We start from the raw sequence: 23,372 nt of genomic DNA on the forward strand, positions 1-23,372 counted from the left end.
ACGTTCACACGGCTCTTAGCCCAGGGCTGACAGCCTCCTGACAGCCTCATGGCCTGAGAGAATACAGTGTAAAAAGGCTTTACATTTACATTTTAGTCATTTAGCAGACACTCTTATCCAGAGTGACTTATAGTTAGTGCCTTCATCTTAAAGGGATACTTTGGGGTTTTGGCAATTAAGCCCTGTATCTACTTCCCCATAGTTAGATGTACCAGTGGATACCAATTTTTATGCCTTTGCGTGCCTAGCGTTAACGCAGTGGCTTACTAGCGTTAGCGCAGTGACTGGAAGTCTATGGGTAACTGCTAGCATGCTAGTAGATACCATAGACTTCCAGTCATTGCGTTAACGCTTGTTACCGTTGGCTCGCATAACTACCTCTAACTCCCTTCATACTGGATGCAGAGACGAAAATGGTATCCATGAGTTAATCTGATTCTGAGGCAGTTGATAAAGGGCTTGATTGCCAAAATCCCAAAGTATCCCTTTAAAGGTAGCTTTGGTACTATTACCACATAAGGTTGACAATCAAAACCACATCCACCTTAAAAGGTGGATTAATCTCTTTCTGATACAGCATGAGTTTATCTCTTTATCTCTGGCCCACCTCAGATCTTCCCTCCAGAGGATGGTTCTCCCAGTCTGCTCCGTCCAGGAGGGGCAGGGCACGACAAGCCAGCGGAGGCCACCCTTACCCAGGGAGACGCTGTAGCCCAGGACCCTGTCGCCACCAAAGTCCCCATCAGCCTGGTGTTGAGGTTGAGGTACGCATCCAGTGGTGGGTGACATTGTTTCCGTTAGGAAAATGTGCCACCAGGCATTATACCGGCAGCATTTGAATTTACCGGACATTTAAGAAATTTACCAGACCCCCATATGCATTGGTTGCATAACCTGATTAGGGCGCCCACCCACGATTAGGGTGTCCACCCACCCAAAGCTGTGGATTATTTTAAATCACATAGCCTACAGCTGGAAGGGCCCTCAATTTGGACCAAATAGATGATTGTTGAGTTGCGACTGTCAGTGAAAAGCAGAGAGACCCAGCCAAGCATATCGCAATATAAAAAAATACACACAATCGTGGAAAAACAGTTTTGAAAACAAATGGCTATTGCTGTAAAGAGAAGACAATGAAAAGACTCCAATCTGTCTTTTAGTTATCAAAATTCTCAGCTTATTTGAGGGCAAAGTAGCCTGTCTTATTGGCACCAGCGGAGAACATCGGCCAAATCCTTGGTGAGTGTGCATATTCACTGTCTTTATCATTGGGTCAGTGCCACTTTTTTGTTTGTTTTTGGACAATAATTTCCTCCTCCAGGTTAGATGGGTCTCCCCTTTTCATAGGCCTAATGGATCAGACAATGTCGTTTTTATTGTTTCTGTTTGTCAGTGTCAGCAGAGTAGGCTACCCAGTAATTTGTCGTATTAAAAAATATTCTGTTAATGTCTCCTGTCATATAAAGTGTAATAGAATTGCAATCATGAGTGTCAGTGGTCTAAGGCACTGCATCTCAGTGCAAAACGCATCACTACAGTTCCTGGTTCGATTCCAGGCTGTATCACATCCGGCCGTGATTGGGAGTCCCATAGGGCGACGCACAATTGGCCCAGCATCGTCCGGGTTTAGCCGGTGTAGGCTGTCATTGTAAATAAGAATTTGTTCTTAACTGACTTGCTTAGTTAAATAAAGTAAAAAATGTGTTTACAAAACGCAAACATTTTCCTGTGCAAAGAAAGTGTAACATTTCTTCTCCTATCTGATATAGCGTAGGCCTACTCTAAGCCACTACGTGCGCTGCGTTGACGTTTTTTTTTGCGAACAGTGAGTTTTATTATCCTAAATTATGACCATCCAATCTAATCATCACATTAGGAATATTAGGCTATTTTACATAAATCTGCAAATGTGAGGATGCATGGAATGCTTTATTATAAAGGTACATTTTTATGGTGGAAATTATCTTCCCCATACTTGAAACCCATGTGCCGCCTATGTTAGAATAACTACCGAAATGTACTTTTCCTCAGCCAACAAGACGAGTAACGAACAGCAAAATCACTAGCGTACTGTATGTTAATGTACTATCGCCCATAGTAGAAAACCTTACCTATTCTATTGGTTGACTTGTTGTTATGTGCGAGAAACAAATAGCCTATTCCAAACAGACGATAGAGCCCAAATACATACAACTAGTAGGCCTAGGCTACATCCCCTAAACATAATAAAGCAATGAGGCTCATGCAACAGATCAGAACGTTAAACATAAAATGTTGATCATTTATTTTCTCACATAAGCACAGCAATGTGCACAGGGCAGTAGGCTACGTGCGAATGTTTGTTCCATAATGCAATTCATGAGAACACCATTGTGAGCGGTTTCATGTGATGGAGATGGAAATATCCTTTAGAAATGTTAAAAGAAGGGAGATCTAAATATGCATCAACTAGCAGGGTTACTAATATGACTAGGATTATCATCAACTAGCAGGGTTACTAATATGACTAGGATTATCATCTATTAGCAGGGTTACTAATATGACTAGGATTATCATCAACTAGCAGGGTTACTAATATGACTAGGATTATCATCAACTAGCAGGGTTGCTAATATGACTAGGATTATCATCTATTAGCAGGGTTACTAATATGACTAGGATTATCATCAACTAGTAGGGTTACTAATATGACTAGGATTATCATCAACTAGCAGGGTTACTAATATGACTAGGATTATCATCAACTAGCAGGGTTACTAATATGACTAGGATTATCATCTATTAGCAGGGTTACTAATATGACTAGGATTATCATCAACTAGCAGGGTTACTAATATGACTAGGATTATCATCAACTAGCAGGGTTACTAATATGACTAGGATTATCATCAACTAGCAGGGTTGCTAATATGACTAGGATTATCATCAACTAGCAGGGTTACTAATATGACTAGGATTATCATCAACTAGCAGGGTTACTAATATGACTAGGATTATCATCAACTAGCAGGGTTACTAATATGACTAGGATTATCATCAACTAGCAGGGTTGCTAATATGACTAGGATTATCATCAACTAGCAGGGTTGCTAATATGACTAGGATTATCATCAACTAGCAGGGTTGCTAATATGACTAGGATTATCATCAACTAGCAGGGTTACTAATATGACTAGGAGTATCATCAACTAGCAGGGCTGCTAATATGACTAGGATTATCATCAACTAGCAGGGTTACTAATATGACTAGGAGTATCATCAACTAGCAGGGTTACTAATATGACTAGGATTATCATCAACTAGCAGGGTTACTAATATGACTAGGAGTATCATCAACTAGCAGGGTTACTAATATGACTAGGAGTATCATCAACTAGCAGGGTTACTAATATGACTAGGAGTATCATCAACTAGCAGGGTTACTAATATGACTAGGAGTATCATCAACTAGCAGGGTTACTAATATGACTAGGATTATCATCAACTAGCAGGGTTACTAATATGACTAGGATTATCATCAACTAGCAGGGTTGCTAATATGACTAGGATTATCATCAACTAGCAGGGTTACTAATATGACTAGGATTATCATCAACTAGCAGGGTTACTAATATGACTAGGATTATCATCTATTAGCAGGGTTACTAATATGACTAGGATTATCATCAACTAGCAGGGTTACTAATATGACTAGGATTATCATCAACTAGCAGGGTTACTAATATGACTAGGATTATCATCAACTAGCAGGGTTGCTAATATGACTAGGATTATCATCAACTAGCAGGGTTACTAATATGACTAGGATTATCATCAACTAGCAGGGTTACTAATATGACTAGGATTATCATCAACTAGCAGGGTTACTAATATGACTAGGATTATCATCAACTAGCAGGGTTACTAATATGACTAGGATTATCATCAACTAGCAGGGTTGCTAATATGACTAGGATTATCATCAACTAGCAGGGTTACTAATATGACTAGGATTATCATCAACTAGCAGGGTTACTAATATGACTAGGATTATCATCAACTAGCAGGGTTACTAATATGACTAGGATTATCATCAACTAGCAGGGTTACTAATATGACTAGGATTATCATCTATTAGCAGGGTTACTAATATGACTAGGATTATCATCAACTAGCAGGGTTGCTAATATGACTAGGATTGTCATCAACTAGCAGGGTTACTAATATGACTAGGATTATCATCAACTAGCAGGGTTGCTAATATGACTAGGATTATCATCAACTAGCAGGGTTACTAATATGACTAGGATTATCATCAACTAGCAGGGTTGCTAATATGACTAGGATTATCATCAACTAGCAGGGTTGCTAATATGACTAGGATTATCATCAACTAGCAGGGTTGCTAATATGACTAGGATTATCATCAACTAGCAGGGTTGCTAATATGACTAGGATTATCATCAACTAGCAGGGTTACTAATATGACTAGGATTATCATCAACTAGCAGGGTTACTAATATGACTAGGATTATCATCAACTAGCAGGGTTGCTAATATGACTAGGATTATCATCAACTAGCAGGGTTGCTAATATGACTAGGATTATCATCAACTAGCAGGGTTACTAATATGACTAGGATTATCATCAACTAGCAGGGTTGCTAATATGACTAGGATTATCATCAACTAGCAGGGTTGCTAATATGACTAGGATTATCATCAACTAGCAGGGTTGCTAATATGACTAGGATTATCATCAACTAGCAGGGTTACTAATATGACTAGGATTATCATCAACTAGCAGGGTTGCTAATATGACTAGGATTATCATCTATTAGCAGGGTTACTAATATGACTAGGATTATCATCAACTAGCAGGGTTGCTAATATGACTAGGATTATCATCAACTAGCAGGGTTACTAATATGACTAGGATTATCATCAACTAGCAGGGCTGCTAATATGACTAGGATTATCATCAACTAGCAGGGTTACTAATATGACTAGGATTATCATCAACTAGCAGGGCTGCTAATATGACTAGGATTATCATCAACTAGCAGGGTTGCTAATATGACTAGGATTATCATCAACTAGCAGGGTTGCTAATATGACTAGGATTATCATCAACTAGCAGGGTTGCTAATATGACTAGGATTATCATCAACTAGCAGGGTTGCTAATATGACTAGGATTATCATCAACTAGCAGGGTTACTAATATGACTAGGATTATCATCTATTAGCAGGGTTACTAATATGACTAGGATTATCATCAACTAACAGGGTTACTAATATGACTAGGATTATCATCAACTAACAGGGTTACTAATATGACTAGGATTATCATCAACTAACAGGGTTACTAATATGACTAGGATTATCATCAACTAACAGGGTTACTGATATGACTAGGAGGCAACCAGGTTTTTAGCTAAAATGTCCTGATACTCGGTAAAGTTCATGATGCCGTTGGACCAGTGGAAGCGAAATAGCCCCATAACATTCTCAATCATATTCTCAGTCACAGCTTTATGAGAAGTTTAACAAATGAGGATGAGGAAAATTAAGCAATTATTATCCAGTTCTGAAGACGGCAGACTTTGCTGCTATCCAGCCCATGATTTATAACCTAACTCACTATGGCAAGACCGCCCATTCGTCATCAGTTGACTGTCACTTTGCTCCGTCGTGTGCGTGCCACACAGACACAAACCTGTTCCATGCCCAAGCTCCTCCACCAGCAAGGAATATTAGATAATATTTGCCTGAACTTAGTATCTGTCCAGGCTTTCAACATTACATTTTGTCATGTTTCGTCCAGTTGTAGCACCCGGTTTCGCACCATAGCCCAACTGTGTTTTTTAGCTGGGTTGTTTTATTTATATAACAAACAGTGTTGGCCAATAGGGGTATATCACAATGTTTTATGAGTAGATAATCACAATTGGACAATGGTTGACACCGCCTAACCTGAATGTCCAGACCTCCTCCTAACCAGTTCTAACTCTCCTCTTCCCAGGAACTTGAAGAAAGAACTGAACGACATCCGATTTGAGTTCATGCCTGGTAGAGGTAAGTGTCTGTCTGTCTCTGTGTGTTAGCTATTTCCTGTTTTTCCCTCCTCACACTCACCAACCTATTGCTGCTCTGTTATGTTAAACTGGAGCCAACAGAGGGAGCTAACTGGCTGACTTTTGGCTGGTCTTGCACTCTTGTTTGCTTGTTAAAACATACAGTGCCTTCAGAAAGTGTTCACACCCTTTGACTTTTTCCACATTTTGTTGCGTTACAAGTGGGATTAAAATGGATTTAAACCCGTAGAGGCGATTTCCACGGCCCTGCGGAAATCTAATCCCTATCGAAATCCGACAGTTTAGGCTAGAGATGTTTTTTTGCATTGGATGCGTCTTAATCTACCGCAGGTATTCTCAGACTGGGGGGCGTACGCGCAATGCTGTCGGGGGTACGCCAAATAAAAACGTGATTCACATTTGAAAACATTTGTTACATTTTTTAAATTCGTTTTTCTTCACATTTTCAAACAGTACCTTTTTATATTTTCCAACGGGGCTATACATTTGGGTGAGGTGTTTTTCTCGCCTGAGTAGCCTCGTTTCACTGCAGAAAATAAAATGAAACCATCTAGTGTTAAGAGAAATAGCAACACAATGTGAAATACAGGTAGCCTAGTCAAATAATTAACATCCAATCACATTAACCGTTTCTCTCTCACGGGAAACCTTCACTCTTGGGCAGACATTTAGAAACGTAACATGACAATTTGAAAAATAAACCATAGGAGTTTGAGCGAGAATAAAGACGACTTTCGAGTAGTAAGACATGTATAAAAGCAACAGATACCATTAATAAGAAGGGGCAAGAAGCGTCTTATATGGTGAGCTACCGAGTGGCTAGGACAGGCAAGCTCCATACTATTGTGGAGGACTTCATTCTTCCTGCTGCTGCGGATATGGCTGGGACAATGCAGGGGGAAAAGGCCCCAAAAAATATACAGACAATGCCTTCATCAAACAACACTTTCACAACACATCAGTGACATGGCAGGAGATGTTTTGAAACAATTACTGCTTTGCATACAAGCCAGTGAATTATATGCGTTACAGCTGGATGAGTCCACAGCCGTGGCGGGCCTGGCACAGCTTCTGGTATATGTCCTTTATGTTTATGGGGGGTCAATTAAGGAATACATCCTCTTCTGCAAACCACTGGAAACCAGGACAACAAGAGGATATGTTTAAAGTACTGGACAGCTTTGTGACATTAAATGGACTTTGGTGGTCAAGATGTGTTGGTATCTGTACTGATGGCGCAAAAGCCATGACAGGGAGACATAGTGGAGTGGTAACGCGTGTGCAAGCAGTTGCTCCCGACGCCACTTGGGTACACTGCAGCAGCCACCGAGAGGCTCTTGCTGCCAAGGGAATACCTGACAGCTTGAAAGACATTTTGGACAGTACAGTGAAAATGGTTAACTTTGTTAAAGCAAGGACCCTGAACTCTGGTGTATTTTCTGCATTATGCAATGATATGGGCAGCGACCATGTAACGCTTTTACAACATACAGAAGTGCGCTGGTTATCAAGGGGCAAAGTATTGACACAGAGACGAGCTTAAAGTTTTCTTTACTGACCATAATTTTCACTTGTCTGAGTCCCTTGTCTTACAGGGACTCTCAGCAACTATATTCAATGTGCGGGGCAAAATTGAGGCTATGATTAAGAAGTTGGAGCTCTTTTCTGTCTGCATTAACAAGGACAACACACAGCTCTTTCCATCATTGTATGATTTTTTTTGTGTGCAAATGAACTCAAGCTTACAGGACAATGTTGAATGTGATATAGTGAAGCACCTGAGTGAGCTGGGTGCGCAATTACACAGGTACTTTCCCGAAACGGACGACACAAACAACTGGATTCATTATCCCTTTCATGCGCTGCCTCCAGTCCCATTACCAATATCTGAACAAGAGAGCCTCATTGAAATTGCAACAAGCGGATCTTTGAAAATGGATTGGGCTGCGCTCAGAGTATCCTGCCTTGGCAAATCGCTCTGTTAAGACACTGATGCCCTTTGCAACCACGTACTAGAGCTGGGCGATATGGCCAAAATCTCATATCCCGATTATAAGTCATTTCATATAACGATGCATATCACGATATAGCACATTTTCTGTAAATTCATTGAATAAATAGTTTATATAAAATGACCACACTTTTGGCCTCATGGTGAAATCCCAGAGCGGTTTCCTTCATCTCTGGCAACGGAGTTAGGAAGGATGCCTGTATGTTTGTAGTGACTGGGTGTATTAACACACCACCCAAAGTGTTAATAACTGCACCATGCTCAAAGGGATATTCAATGTCTGCTTATTTTTTCACCCATCTACCAATAGGTGCCCTTTGCGAGGCATTGGAAAACCTCCCTGGTCTTTGTGGTTGAATCTGTGTTTGAAATTCACTGCTCAACTGAGGGACCTTACAATTATCTGTATGTGTGAGGTACAGAAATGAGGTAGTCATTTAAACATCATCTTAAACACTATTATTGCAACTTATTATGTGACTTGTGCAGCACTCCTGTTGGGGCAAAATGGTTATGTTACAATCTAATGCTATGTAAACGCTTGAGTTGAATCGTACACGGAAGTTTACGTACACTTAGGTTGAAGTCATTAAAACTTGTTTTTCAACCACTCCACAAATTTCTTGTTAATAAACTGTAGTTTTTGCAAGTTGGTTAGGACATCTACTTTGCATGACACAAGTAATTTTTCCAACGATTGTTTACAGATAGATTTTTTTCACTTAATTCACTGTATCACAATTCCAGTGGGTCAGATGTTTACATACACTAAGTTGACTGTGCCTTTAAACAGCTTGGAAAATTTCAGAAAATGATGTCATGGCTTTAGAAGCTTCTGATTGACATCATTTGAGTCAATTGGAGGTGTACCTGTGGATGTATTTCAAGACCTACCTTCAAACTCAGTGCCTCTTTGCTTGACATCATGGGAGAGTCAAAGGAAATCAGCCAAGAACTCAGAAAATAATTGTAGACCTCCACAAGTCTGGTTCATCCTTGGGGAGCAATTTCCAAATGCCTGAAGGTACCACGTTCATCTGTGCAAACAGTAGTGCCCAAGTATAAACACCATGGGAGCATGCAGCCGTCATACCGCTCAGGAAGGCGACGCGTTCTTTCTGTCTCGAGATTAACGTACTTTGGTACGGGAAGAGCAAATCAATCCCATAACAAAAGCAAAGGACCTTGTGAAGATGCTGGAGGAAACGGGTACAAAAGTATCTATATGCACAGTAAAACAAGTCCTATATCGACATAACCTGAATGGCCTCTCAGCAAGGAAGAAGCCACTGCTCCAAAACCGCCATATAAAAGCCAGACTACGGTTTGCAACTGCAAATAGGGACAAAGATAGTACTTTTTGGAGAAATGTCCTCTGGTCTGATGAAACAAAAATAGAACTGTTTGGCCATAATGACCATCGTTATGTTTGGAGGAAAAAGGGGGATGCTTGCAAGCCGAAGAACACCATCCCAACCATGAAGCATGGGGGTGGCAGCGTCATGTTGTGGGGGTGCTTTTCTGCAGGAGGGACTGGTCCACTGCACAAAATAGATGGCATCATGAGGCAGGAAAATTATGTGAATATATTGAAGCAACATCTCAAGAAATCAATCAGGAAGTTAAATCTTGGTCGCAAATGGGTCTTCCAAATGGACAATAAGCCCAAGCATACTTCCAAAGTTGTGCCAAAATGGCTTCAGGACAACAAAGTCAAGGTATTGGAGTGGCCATCACAAAGCCCTGACCTCAATCCTATAGAAAATTTGTGGGCAGAACTTTTTCAGTTCTGCCCACCAGCTCTGTCAGGGGGAATGGGCCAAAGTTCACCCAACTTATTGTCGGAAGGTTGTGGAAGGCTACCCGAAACGTTTGACCGAAGTCAAACAATTTAAAGGCAATGCTACCAAGTACTAACTGAGTGCATGTAAACTTCTGACCCACTGGGAATGTGATGAAAGAAATAAAAGCTGAAAGAAATAATTCTCTCTGCTATTATTCTGACAGGATCACCTCTTTATTTTAAGAATGTGAAATAACTGACCTTAGACAGGGAATTCTTACTCGGATTAAATGTCAGGAATTGTCAATCTGAGTTTTTAAATGTATTTGGCTAAGGTGTATGTAAACTTCCGACTTCAACTGTATATCACTGGTAATTTTTCACAGCTGTCCAGTACTTTCTTCACACACCGCAACAAAGGAGTGATTTGTTACTGGCTCCTTATCCTTAGGGCACCGAAGGCCCAGCCAGGCTGAATTCCTGTTCAGGATCTAAAGATCTTATCACTCCCCTGTCTTAGACACATAGGCTGTGAGAACCGGTTAGAACCAGTTCTTTTTTGTATAACGCTTTAAGGGATTGCAGCCAAGTACCCCTTATCGCGTATGTAGGGGTAAGCAGTTCTTTGTGTAGGTGAAGTACAGTACCAGTCAAAGGTTTGGACACCTACTCATTCCAGGGTTTTTCTTTATTTTGACTATTTTCTACAATGTAGAATAATAGTGAATCAAATAAAATGTTATTGGTCACATACACATCGTTAGCAGATGTTAATGCGAGTGTAGCGAAATGCTTGTGCTTCTATTTCCGAAGACATCAAAACTATGAAATAACACATGTATTTCCCACTGTAAAGCATGGAGGAGGTGGTGTGATGATGCTTTGCTGGTGACATTTTCAGTCATTTATTTAGAATTCAAGGCACACCTTAACCAGCATGGCTACTACAGCATTCTGCAGCGATATGCCATCCCATGTGGTTTGTTATTAGTGGGACTATCATTTGTTTTTCAACAGGACAATGACCCAACACACCTCCAGGCTGTGTAAGGGCTATTTTACCAAGAAGCAGAGTGATGGAGTACTGCATCAGATGACCTGGCATCCACGATCACCCGACCTCAACCCAATTGAGATGGTTTGGGATAAGTTGGACCGCAGAGTGAAGGAAAAGCAGCCAACAAGTGCTCAGCATATGTGGGAACTCCTTCAAGACTGTTGGAAAAGCATTCCAAGTGAAGCCGGTTGAGAGAATGCCAGATTGTGCAAAGCTGTCATCAAGGCAAAGGGTGGCTACTTCGAAGAATCTAAAATATATTTGTTTAACACTTTTTTGGGGTTACTACATGATTCCATATGTGTTATATCATAGTTTTTATGTCTTCACTATTATTCTACAATGTAGAAAATCGTACAAATAAAGAAAAACCTTTGAATGAGTAGGTGTGTCAACTTTTGACTGGTACTTTATATAAATGACTGCGATTCTGTAGATTTGTTTGTTCTTCTGTATGTCCTGAGTGAACTTCCTTGCAATTGTTTTAATAAACTGGATAATGAGCTCTTTTTTCCTCAAGTTTTCCTCAACAATCCTGCACTTATTTAGGCTTGCCATAACAAAAAGGTTGACTACTTATTGACTCAAATGATTTTACCCATACATTTTTTATAATTTGTAGACATTTCTTAAAACATAATTCCACTTTGACATTATGGGGTATTGTGTGTAGATCAGTGAAACAAAATATGAATTTAATATATTTTTTAATTCAGGCTGTAACCTTACAAAATGTGGGAAAAGTCAAGACGTGTGAATACTTTCTGAAGGCACTGTATCTAAACAAAAGTCGACCATCGCATTCACCCAAAAGTCTGATTGTTACATAAAACCAGTGACTCCAGATTAGCAAAAAAAGTGTGATGGGATTCGCACTCAGAAATATGTTGCATAAAGCTAACTTTTACTTTAACTGCTTCAGAACAGATTTTTCAACTTATGTCTTCGTGTAGGTTAAAATCTTTTCCTATCAGAAACAGCATTTATAGGGATCAACAGGTGAGAAGCAGGTGTTTCTAATCAGGGTTGCCAGTCATCTGCATATCAGGGATGTGGCTTTTCTGGTCGACCTGTTAATGGGTTACAATCACATATATGGACCCATCACACTTTTTCTCTTCTCGCATAACTAACCCCTCCTGCTCTGTTTATCTCTCCTCCATCTATCTCCATATCTCTCGGTTTTGTTCTCACTCACTCACCTACCTTCCCTCAGATTCCTCAGATGGAGTGTCTCAGGAGTTGGTATCCGCAGGTCTAGTCGATGGGAAAGACGTAGTGGTTGGTGAGTATGAAACCAGAGCTTAGAGAGATCTACTGTAGGATAACATGTCCCTGACTATGGTAACTTGACCAAAGCTACTAGAGGTCAGTGAAGTCACAGGTCAGGCTGAAATGACTGGGACAACACATTTTGGTTATGTGGAAATATAATATTTTATAGTGTGACATTTAGAAGATTGAGTATGCTTTAAATGCCAGGATGTCATACTCATTTTGGCTTTTCATCTAGTAGATTAAGCTGCACACTATTGAGGAAGAGAATCGTATTTTCAGACCCATGTGTGTTTGACAACAGCTGATAATCAAAGAAGGGACAGGCTGTAGAAAAATGAACAAATGGCTGGAAACAACGCATTAGATGACACATTCTCAGTATGGGTGAGCCTAGTGTCGTGTCTTTGGCATCATTAAAGTGAAGACTTATTTTATCAAATCAATTCTCTGTAATTATTACTACGTGATTTAAACTAATCATGTAAATGTAATTAACCAGGAAATCGGGGCACCAAGGAAAATCTTCAGATCTGACCAATTAGTCTTCTAATTAATGAGTCATTCTTTACCTCACGTTAGTCTCATTCCAAACATCGTAAGTTATCTGCACAAACCCAGCCTTCACTATGAATCATCCATACATAAATTGTCTTAGTAAATAAATGATTATTTAAATAATCACAAATGCATAAACAAACAATATACACTGCTCCAAAAAATAAAGGGAACACTTAAACAACACAATGTAACTCCAAGTCAATCACACTTCTGTGAAATCAAACTGTCCACTTAGGAAGCAACACTGATTGACAATAAATTTCACATGCTGTTGTGCAAATGGAATAGACAACAGGTGGAAATTATAGGCAATTAGCAAGACACCCCCAATAAAGGAGTGGTTCTGCAGGTGGTGACCACAGACCACTTCTCAGTTCCTATGCTTCCTGGCTGATGTTTTGGTCACTTTTGAATGCTGGCGGTGCTTTCACTCTAGTGGTAGCATGAGACGGAGTCTACAACCCACACAAGTGGCTCAGGTAGTGCAGCTCATCCAGGATGGCACATCAATGTGAGCTGTGGCAAGAAGGTTTGCTGTGTCTGTCAGCGTAGTGTGCAGAGCATGGAGGCGCTACCAGGAGACAGGCCAGTACTTCAGGAGACGTGGAGGAGGCCGTAGGAGGGCAACAACCCAGCAGCAGGACCGCTATCTCCGCCTTTGTGCAAGGAGGATCAGGAGGAGCACTGCCAGAGCCCTGCAAAATGACCTCCAGCAGGCCACAAATGTGCATGTGTCTGTTTCTGACCGTTTGAGCAGACTCCATGAGGGTGGTATGAGGGCCCGACGTCCACAGGTGGGGGTTGTGCTTACAGCCCAACACCGTGCAGGACGTTTGGCATTTGCCAGAGAACACCAAGATTGGCAAATTCGCCACTGGCGCCCTGTGCTCTTCACAGATGAAAGCAGGTTCACACTGAGCACGTGACAGACGTGACAGAGTCTGGAGACGCCGTGGAGAACGTTCTGCTGCCTGCAACATCCTCCAGCATGACCGGTTTGGCGGTGGGTCAGTCATGGTGTGGGGTGGCATTTCTTTGGGGGGCCGCACAGCCCTCCATGTGCTCGCCAGAGGTAGCCTGACTGCCATTAGGTACCGAGATGAGATCCTCAGACCCCTTGTGAGACCATATGCTGGTGCGGTTGGCCCTGGGTTCCTCCTAATGCAAGACAATGCTAGACCTCATGTGGCTGGAGTGTGTCAGCAGTTCCTGCAAGAGGAAGGCATTGATGCTATGGACTGGCCCGCCCGTTCCCCAGACCTGAATCCAATTGAGCACATCTGGGACATCATGTCTCGCTCCATCCACCAAAGCCACGTTGCACCACAGACTGTCCGGGAGTTGGTGGATGCTTTAGTCCAGGTCTGGGAGGAGATCCCTCAGGAGACCATCCGCCACCTCATCAGGAGCATGCCCAGGCGTTGTAGGGAGGTCACACACACTACTGAGCCTCATTTTGACTTGTTTTAAGGACATTACATCAAAGTTGGATCAGCCTGTAGTGTGGTTTTCCACATTAATTTTGAGTGTGACTCCAAATCCAGACCTCCATGGGTTGATAAATTTGATTTCCATTGATAATTTTTGTGTGATTTTGTTGTCAGCACATTCAACTATGTAAAGAAAAAAGTATTTAATAAGAATATTTCATTCATTCAGATTTAGGATGTGTTATTTTAGTGTTCCCTTTATTTTTTTGAGCAGTGTATATGGTTACAAGGAAATGATAAGAGAAGTGGGTGTGGACTGAGAAGGCCGGGAAAGACGAGTCACTACACAGTGGATAATTATAATAATTGAAATGCTAATCCTTTGCACATGAACGCTCACTCATTCGGGAATAATTGCAATCAATATATATATTTACGCTCAGTGTGTCGTCGTGATCTCTGTTGGAATCGTCCTTTTCTGTTGGAAAGTTCATCCGAGATTCTCTCTGCGTCCCTGGAGTCTTTGGTTAGAACATTCAGAAATGTTCTTATAGAATAGATGTTTCGGCGGTTGTCGGTCTTCGCATTCCAGGTAGACATAAATTCTAGCGGCAGACTAGTAATTAGTATCGAAGATTTGCTCTTATTCTATCGGTATCGATAGTCTCAGAGTTGAACCATTTCCACTGGTGTAGCCAATGTTCTACGTGGTTTGGTTAAGAATTCAACAACCGAGGAATGCATGGTCTCTACTCAAACCTTAGCCCTCTCGGTAATCGAGGTACGCTTGGTCTGAAGTGGGCTTCTCCAGGTGGGGTTTATATTCGGAACAGCAGAAAAGGGCTGTCCCATGACACCAGTTCAATGTCTGTGCTCATGGGGCGGACCAATGACCTAGTTACATTTTAAAGGGAATTGGATTCTCTTTCATTAAACAGTTTAAAATCACATTACATAATTTCACAAATAGTTTCATCTTTACTCATTCATTTTATACAATAATTAGATGCAAATCTCATAACGGAGACTCTTGTATAAACAGAGTTATGGTAATGTGGCTGTATTGTCTCTCATGAGGTCACAAACATTAGACAAAATGGACCGGTCGTAGCTGGATTCTCCACCGACCGTTTACACATTCTCCAAAACATGGATATTGTTCAGTTCTCAAGTTCTGTGAGTTAGAAGAAGTTCCTTTGTTCTACTGTGAACCCTCTCTCTCTATACTGCATGAGGGAGAGAGTCTCCTCCAGGAATTTACCTGAGATAGCAGAGCCTGGGTGTAGGGGGAGGAGAGAGGTGGTGGGAGAGAGAGAGTTGGTGCTTGCTATATCTAGAGGGCCACGTCATGACACTAGTATGTTGATATTTGTTGCTTAGTGCATACGTTTTACTAAACAGTACGTTCTAAATAGTATGTAGAACGATTAGTACACAGTATTTAGTTTTAGTAAGTAGTAGGCAAGACAAATTTCAGACACGGTTATTTACTCCAGAGATGGCAAAAATTATGCTGTTTTTAGAGAGGTTCAGATTCCTTATTCCACATCTGTATTCTTTTCAGTTGCTGCCAACCTGCAGAAAATTGTTGATGATCCTTTCAACAATAAAAATGTAACTTTCAAACTGGTAAGTTCAATATTTTTGGTTTCAATCAAAGCTTCCATTTTTGTCCTGTTGAAACCGCATGCCCTGCTCAACATTCTACAAAGAGAGCTGCATTGAACATTTATTTTTCTTTCTTTCTCAGGCATCTGGCATAGATGAGTCGGAGATCCCTGACGATGTCAAACTGATGGGTTTCGCTCAGCTCAGCATCACTTAACTCAATATTCCGTCAACAAAGGAGAGAACAAACAGTATTGCACAGCAGCATAGTTCTAAATTCCAAGACACCACTACTGCCAAAGAAGAGAGCCACAGTGCATTTGTCAACCTGTAGGGTTATTTTCTTGACTGAAACCTGCAGTGTTAGTTAAAATGGGCTCTGAGAATGGGACCAGTGTAACAAAAAGACAACAGTTAGGACAGGAACAGTAAATCACACTTGAAAGAGTTTACAGCAGTGTATCTGGGAGGGAGGACGGTGGGCGTCGCAATCCACATAATCATCAGACTTAAAAATAAACAACAAATGTTTCTTATTTCGTTTTCTACATTTAGCTCTACAATCCAAAACATATTCTGATATAACTCTTGAGTTTTGGAAGTGATAACTTACAGTGCCTTCAAAGTATTCAGACCCCTTGACCTTTTTCCACATTTTGTTATGTTACAGCCTTATTATAAAATGGATGAAATAACAAAAAATCCTCAGAAATCTACACACAATACCTCATAATGACAAAGTGAAAACAGGGTTTTAGACATTTTTGCACGTTTATTAAAAATAAAAAACAGATATACCTCAGACAGGATTGTGTCGAGGGACAGATCTAGGGAAGGGTAACAAAAAATGTCTGCAGCATTGAAGGTCCCCAAGAACACAGTGGCCTCCATCATTCTTAAATGAGAGAAGTGTGGAACCACCAAGACTCTTCCTAGAGCTGGCCGCCAGGCCAAACTGAGCAATCAGGGGACAAGGGCCTTGGTCAGGGAGGGGACCCAGAACCCGATAGTCACTCTGACAGAGCTCTAGAGTTCCTCTGTGGAGATGGGAGAACCTTCCAGAAGGACAATCATCTCTGCAGCATTCCACCAATCAGGCCAGCATTCCACTCCTCAATAAAAGGCACATGACAGCCTGCATGAAGTTTGCCAAAAAAGCACCTAAAGACTCTCAGACCATGGGAAACAAGTTTAATGAAACCAAGATTGAACTCTTTGGCCTGAATACCAAGCGTCATTTCTGGAGGAAACCTGACACCATCCCTACAGTGAAGCATGGTGGTGGCAGCAGCATGCTGTGGAGATGTTTTTCAGCAGCAGGGACTGGGAGACTAGTCAGGGTTGAGGAAAAGATGAACAGAGCAAAGTACAGGGAGATCCTTGATGAAAACCTGCTCCAGAGTGCTTCGGACCTCAGTCAGAGGCGAAGGTTCACCTTCCAACAGGACAACCACCCTAAGCACACATCTGTAGTAGCTGAGATCTGGAGAACTCTGGAGCAGGTTTTCATCAAGGATCTCTCTGTACTTTGCTCCGAGTGGCTTCGAGATAAGTCTCAATGTCGTTGAGTGGGCCAGCCAGAGCCCGGACTTGAACCCGATCGAACATCTCTGGAGAGACCTGAAAATAGCTGTGCAGCAACGCTCCCCATCCAACCTGACAGAGCTTGAGAGGGTCTGTAGAGAAGAATGGGAGAAACTCCCCAAATACAGGTGTGCCAAGCTTGTAGCGTCATACCTAAGAAGACTCGGCTGTAATCGCTGCCAAAGATGCTTTAACAAAGTACTGAGTAAAGGGTCTGAATACTTATGTAAATGTGATGTTTACGTGTTTTTTTAAATTTATTTATATAACTTAGTAACATTTTCTAAAATCCTGTTTTTGCTTTGTCATTTCTGGGGTACTGGGTGCAGATTGATGAGGAACCAAAGCAATTGAATAAATGTTTGAATAAGGCTGTAACCTAACAAAATGTGGAAAAAGTCAAGGGGTCCGAATAGTTTCCGAAGGCACTGTAAATGCCTGTTTAACAACTGCCACTGAACCGACGCACAACTGAGTGTTGTGTGTAATAGCCACCACTATTAGGCATCCTTGTACTGTTATCTGAATTATATAAGCTGCCTCCCCAATGGCCACCTTAGTCCCTATATTGCGCACTCCTTTTGAGCAGGGCCCTGTTCAAAAGTAGTGCACTATGTAGGGGAGGGGTGCCATTTCGGATGCCGACTTAGTATATTACGAAGTGTAAAGGAGTTATTTAGTGAGGATCTATTACAGTATGGATTTGTAGAAGAGTGAGTGAATGGCTGATGAAAAGAGACTTCCCTTGATAACCTTATTGATATTGAACTATAGGGGCCTCCAGTCATGAATCAGAAATAGCTGGCATCGTAGTGTATATCATTACATGCGCTGACATAAGCTTTCTTAGGTGTCATATGCTTTCCTTGGTCTATCTGTTGACATAAGCTGTTATAAGCTCTCATAGGTGGTTTAAAAGTTGACATTAACTGTCCTAAGTTCTTTTCCCTGTTATAACCGCTCATTGGTGTATCATTACGTTGATAGTGGTTGTTAGTGGAGCTGTTAGTGGTTCAAGATACCCCAGACAGACCGATATCATTGCTCTAACAAGGAAGGGGTCTGTTCAGAAGGGAGCAATATTACAGGACATAATGAAACGTTTGGATAGATATATATTGTGTGGAACAGATAGGATTGCATGTCGTATAGATTTGGGAATCGGGTCTGCTCTATTCATTACGTTTCAGTCTGAAAACCATTCTGAACGATTATCCAGAGTTAATACTCAAAGACAGTAAAACAATAACTTCCTAAGATCTTGATTATGGTCTTGGGACTATGCAATTTTGTCTCTGTGATGTTCATGACCAGCGGTTCACTAGTTATTGGACCTCTGTACTCCCGCTAGCTACCTAGCTAGCTGTCATCGTGATGGCTGTTTCTCCTTCCTAGATGGACAAATTCATTTGTATCGTAGCCTTGTGCTCCAATCCATCCACACTCACCTCAAAGTCACTCCTACTTTACGTTCTATGTTTGTTTGTTTTTGTTGGTTGGTATGTGTGTTTCTGTAGAGTTCCAGGGGCTGTGTGTGTGGGTTAGCTAGTTCAGGTACTGTTGTAAATCGGTCTATTTAGCAGATATTGTATTTCCAAAAAGGTACGGTTACATTATAATGGCAAGCTGGTGATGCCACAACACGCACAGCCTTTCACACGCGCTCCCAAAGGTATGTATGGGATTAGGAAGCAAAGCAAAGTAATCAACTGTTTCTGGAGTACATTTCTAATGGGGAAAGAATGCTCTTTAGTTGTACAAATGATTGTGGCCGATGAACAACTGGTATACTTGATCAGTAGCTCATCCAGTATCTCTACAGGTTGAAATAATTGCTTGTTTTGTAGATTTTCCCACTAATTCTGAGTTTTGTTGCTAATCGTGCCACGTGATTTGCTGAATTGGTACCTTATTGATATTAACGTACATATTTGCGTTAGTTAAGAATGGCTCATCTTCTAGTTCACATTCTATGCTTTTGTTGTCATGGAGATAGTAATACGCAATTTGTGTTTTGTTTTTTCCCATTGAGACTTTTTTAAATCACTGAAACCTGTCGAATTCTGAGTTTCCTGTAGAAATACAAACTGGGATGATGTTCCTCAAGAAATGTAAAAGTAGGCCTAGCTAACTAACAACAACATGACACAGAACTGACACAATTCCCGCTGGTGTGATATGTTGCTTTCAGACTGAGCAATATGTTGAAGAATGTTAGCCCGTGTGTCAGTCTGTTTGTGCCAACTCCCTGTTACTCATTGTCTTGCCAAACAATACAATTGGCATTGGCAAGAGCATAAACATATCTTGGACACCCAGGCTAGAAGAATGTGTGAGCTGATAGCATAATGTCCTGGGTTTTAATCTATTTTCCCTCTATTGTAAAGCCAATGTTGTCAGGTAGATATCGGTCACAAGGCGAACTCTTTGAATGATTAGTATTTATTATGACACTTACTTGGATCTGATTGAACTTTTATGAGTTTATTTTTATTTGTTGGAAGTTTTTTTATGTTTGTTGGAACGCATATATATTTTCGACATTATGTGTATCATCATAAACTGCGCAAGTGATCAAAATGGAATAATGCTGTTTGTGAAACCTTAGCATTAAATGACAACTTGATGTCAGGATTTAAAAGCACTTTGCAGAATCAATGTTATAAATGGTGGTTAAAATTGCCATCACACAAAAACATGAAAATAAATAATTCTGCTCAACTATTTCTAAAATAGGTGAAAAGGTAAATAAATTCACATGGTTTGAACCAAGTCCCATGAGTTTGTTTTCTTTATATACAGTGCCTTCCGAAAGTATTCACACCCCTAGACTTTTTCAAAATTTGGTTGTTAGAAAGTGAGATTAAAATTATATTTTTCTTTTAAATACCTTGTCAAAGTGGAAGAAAAATTATATATTTTTTAATGAAAAATAAAACGTCTTGATTAGATAAGTATTCAACTGCCTGAGTCGATACGTGTTAGAATCACCGTTGGCAATGATCACAGCTGTAAGTCTTTCTGGGTAAGTCTCTAAGAGCTTTGCACACCTGGCTTGTAACAATATTTGCCCATTATTCTTTTAAAGTCTTCAAGCTTTGTCAAGATGTTTCTTGATCAATGCTAGACGGCCATTTTCAAGTATTGCCATAGATTTAAAACCCGATTTTAGGCCACTCAGGAACATCCAATGTATATGTGACCTTGTTTTGTGAAACGGTCCTACTACAAAAGATGCAGGTGCTGATGAGAGGTAATGGGCGACACTATTATAGACTATTAGGCCAGACAAAATGTATTCACTGTTTTAACGGATTCTCTCCCCCCCCCCCCCCCCCCCAGAAAGGGAGGCGAGCGAGCAAAAAAAAAAAAGTGCATAAGGAATAACAGTACATTACCACATTGTCCTAGGCACTTGTACAGGCTGTAGGCCTACTGTGAGCTTCAAGAGTTATATTATTCCATGCGAAAGCCTACACTATTTTTCTTAAAAAGAATGCAGATGTTACAATGTTATAACCATGAGAAATGAAACACAATGGGAAGTATAACTTGCGACAGTTTCTTTATTCCTGTTAAAAAGAAGTGTAATCCAATCTCGTCATTTTATGTGACGTATAGGGTAATAGAGTAGACTAGTTAACATGATTTTCTAATTCAAGAATTATTGACAAATAATTGTAATCAAATTAAAATGTTGACGTATAATGAGTCCATTACCAGAATGCATCTCGATAGCCTATAGGCGTTAACAAAATATTCATACAAATATGATTAGGCTTCTCATAAATCCAGCCATGGTGTATAGCCCATCAAAATAAAACACGTAGTTTATAACATGCACATTTAGAAACATCAATAAATATAGAGCAAGCTTGACTAAATTCGAGCCCAGTAATTTTGCTCACCCCATCCTCCTTCGATTGTCTCGTCTGGCTGCCACGAAAAGCCCCCACCTTGGAGACAGTCGATCCCATCATTGTGAACCTGCTAATCTGCACGAAGTGTGTGCGTGCCACTGTCGATGTACTTTGCTGGACATGCTAGTTGTTCTCGGCGGCGCATCTTCACTTCAAACGCATTCCGTCTTGGTGTTATCGGTTGGCCTACTACTACCTGGTAGTACCGGTAAAATGTTATGAATCGCAAATCCCCATACAGCTGACATACTTCGATTTGGTTGTCCAAAATACTATCAGTTTGCACTGCGTATTTGCTGATGAATGCCTTGATCTCTGGCCAGTCAATTGGTTAAATTACATTGTTGTTTCGTCTATTAATCGCTTCTAATAGATATGAAAATAATGCATTAACCATGAATTTAACCGACTGTTTGTTTATGAGGGACGCCCTACGTTTAACCTGGATACGTAAATAGTAGGAATGTGCGCTGTATTCAGCCAATACCGCATGAGAGAGAAATGAAACATCTGCACGTCGCCTGCAGTTGAGAGCGTGTGTGTTTCACTGTCCAATCTGAGCTCGAACATGATCTGAGTGTGTGATCTAGGGCTGTTTGGTCTCTTGCGCATCAATTTGGCAAAGCCTCAAGCGGGAGCGGACAGTGGATTATAAACAAAGCGCTGCATAAATTGCCCAACAAAATAACACATCTGATTTTTTTTTAAATTATCGGTGTGGAGAAAAGTAAGGCGGGGCATCCGTTAAACCGAAATTCAACTTTGTCCCGCTGTCACGTTCCTGACCTGTTGTCTGTTATTTTTGTATGTGTTTAGATGGTCAGGGCGTGAGTTGGGGTGGGCATTCTATGTTTTGTGTTTCTATGTTTAGGTCGTTGGTAATTAGCCTCATATGGTTCTCAATCAGAGACAGGTGTTTGACGTTTTCCTCTGATTGGGAACCATATAAAGGTAGGGTGTTCACACTTTGTTTGTGGGTGGTTGTCTTCCGTGTCTGTATGTATGTTCGTACCACACGGGACTGTAGCGTTTTTTGTTTATAGTCTATACCTGTTCGTGCGTTCTTCGTCTTATTTTGTAAGTTCTCTAGTTCAGGTCTGTCTTCGTTCGTTTTGTTATTTTGTAATTATTCCAAGTGTTGTTTCGTGTTCGTCTTCGTCGTTTAATAAATTCATTATGTTTTCTAAACCCGCTGCATGTTGGTCTGATCCCTACTCCTCCTCTTCGGACGAAGAGGAGGAGAACAAGCGTTACACCCGCCTTATAGAGACTTAGCCTAAATAATTGAGAATAGGCAGTGCTTGCCACTCGGTGTGCTCTTGTCTTGGAGAGCTTGTTTCCTCTGCAGGTCTTGACGAGGAAATATTGTCAGCAGACCACTTGGCGTTTCTACATCGGCTGGTTACCTGCATTTGAAGGCGGTGTTTCGAAACAGGCGCAAAACTCCAGGGAGGAGAAACATGACCGCTGCTCCGAGCCCATGAAGAGACGGGAGGGAGGCTACAGGACACAAAGCACTCCGGCTCTGCTGATGAGACATGGTCATTTCTGAACCTACTTACCTACACAGGGGTGGAAAAAAGTACCCAATTGTCATACTTGAGTAAAAGTAAAGATACCTTCATAGAAAGTTACTCAAGTAAAAGTGAAAGTCACCCAGTAAAATACTGCTTGAGTAAAAGTATGTGGTTTTAAATATACTTAAGTATATTTTAGCAATTACATTTACTTAAGTATCAGAAGTTAAATCATTTCAAATTCCTTATATTAAGCAAAGCAGAAGGCACCATTTTCTTGTTTTAAAAATGTACGGATAGCCAGGGGCACACTCCAACACTCACACCAGTGGAGGCTCCTCAGAGGAAGGGGAGGACCATACTCCTCTGCAAAATTTCATTAAAACAACTAATTGTGAAACATTAAAAAAGTTATAATTTTTAGATAAAACTATATAAATATATTCATATGTCACCAAATACTTGATTACATTTTTTTTTAAATGCATTGAAGGTCTATAGTAACTTCAACAGCACTGTCTGGGGTAGCTTCATGGTGTAGCCGGAGGAC

General features: G+C 40.8%; 1 protein-coding gene across 2 annotated transcripts in view; it reads left to right on the top strand.

The window, feature by feature from the left end:
* The window catches only part of LOC120020191 (serine/threonine-protein kinase OSR1-like), a 38,972-nt gene extending 22,475 nt beyond the window's left edge, over positions 1-16,497 (top strand). Inside the window, exons 13-17 of one of the 2 annotated variants that reach the window (XM_038963685.1) lie at positions 613-764; positions 6,004-6,056; positions 12,144-12,212; positions 15,758-15,822; positions 15,944-16,497. In XM_038963685.1, coding sequence (XP_038819613.1) covers positions 613-764; positions 6,004-6,056; positions 12,144-12,212; positions 15,758-15,822; positions 15,944-16,018 — 414 coding nt within the window. In that variant the 3' untranslated portion in view covers positions 16,019-16,497. Of the gene's footprint in view, positions 1-612; positions 765-6,003; positions 6,057-10,887; positions 10,929-12,143; positions 12,213-15,757; positions 15,823-15,943 lie in introns of those variants that run through there. The other variant, XM_038963686.1, reaches the window with a different exon arrangement.
* Positions 16,498-23,372: the final 6,875 nt, after the last annotated feature.

The sequence above is a fragment of the Salvelinus namaycush genome, chromosome 25, assembly GCF_016432855.1.
Source record: "Salvelinus namaycush isolate Seneca chromosome 25, SaNama_1.0, whole genome shotgun sequence".
Lineage (NCBI taxonomy): Eukaryota > Metazoa > Chordata > Actinopteri > Salmoniformes > Salmonidae > Salvelinus > Salvelinus namaycush.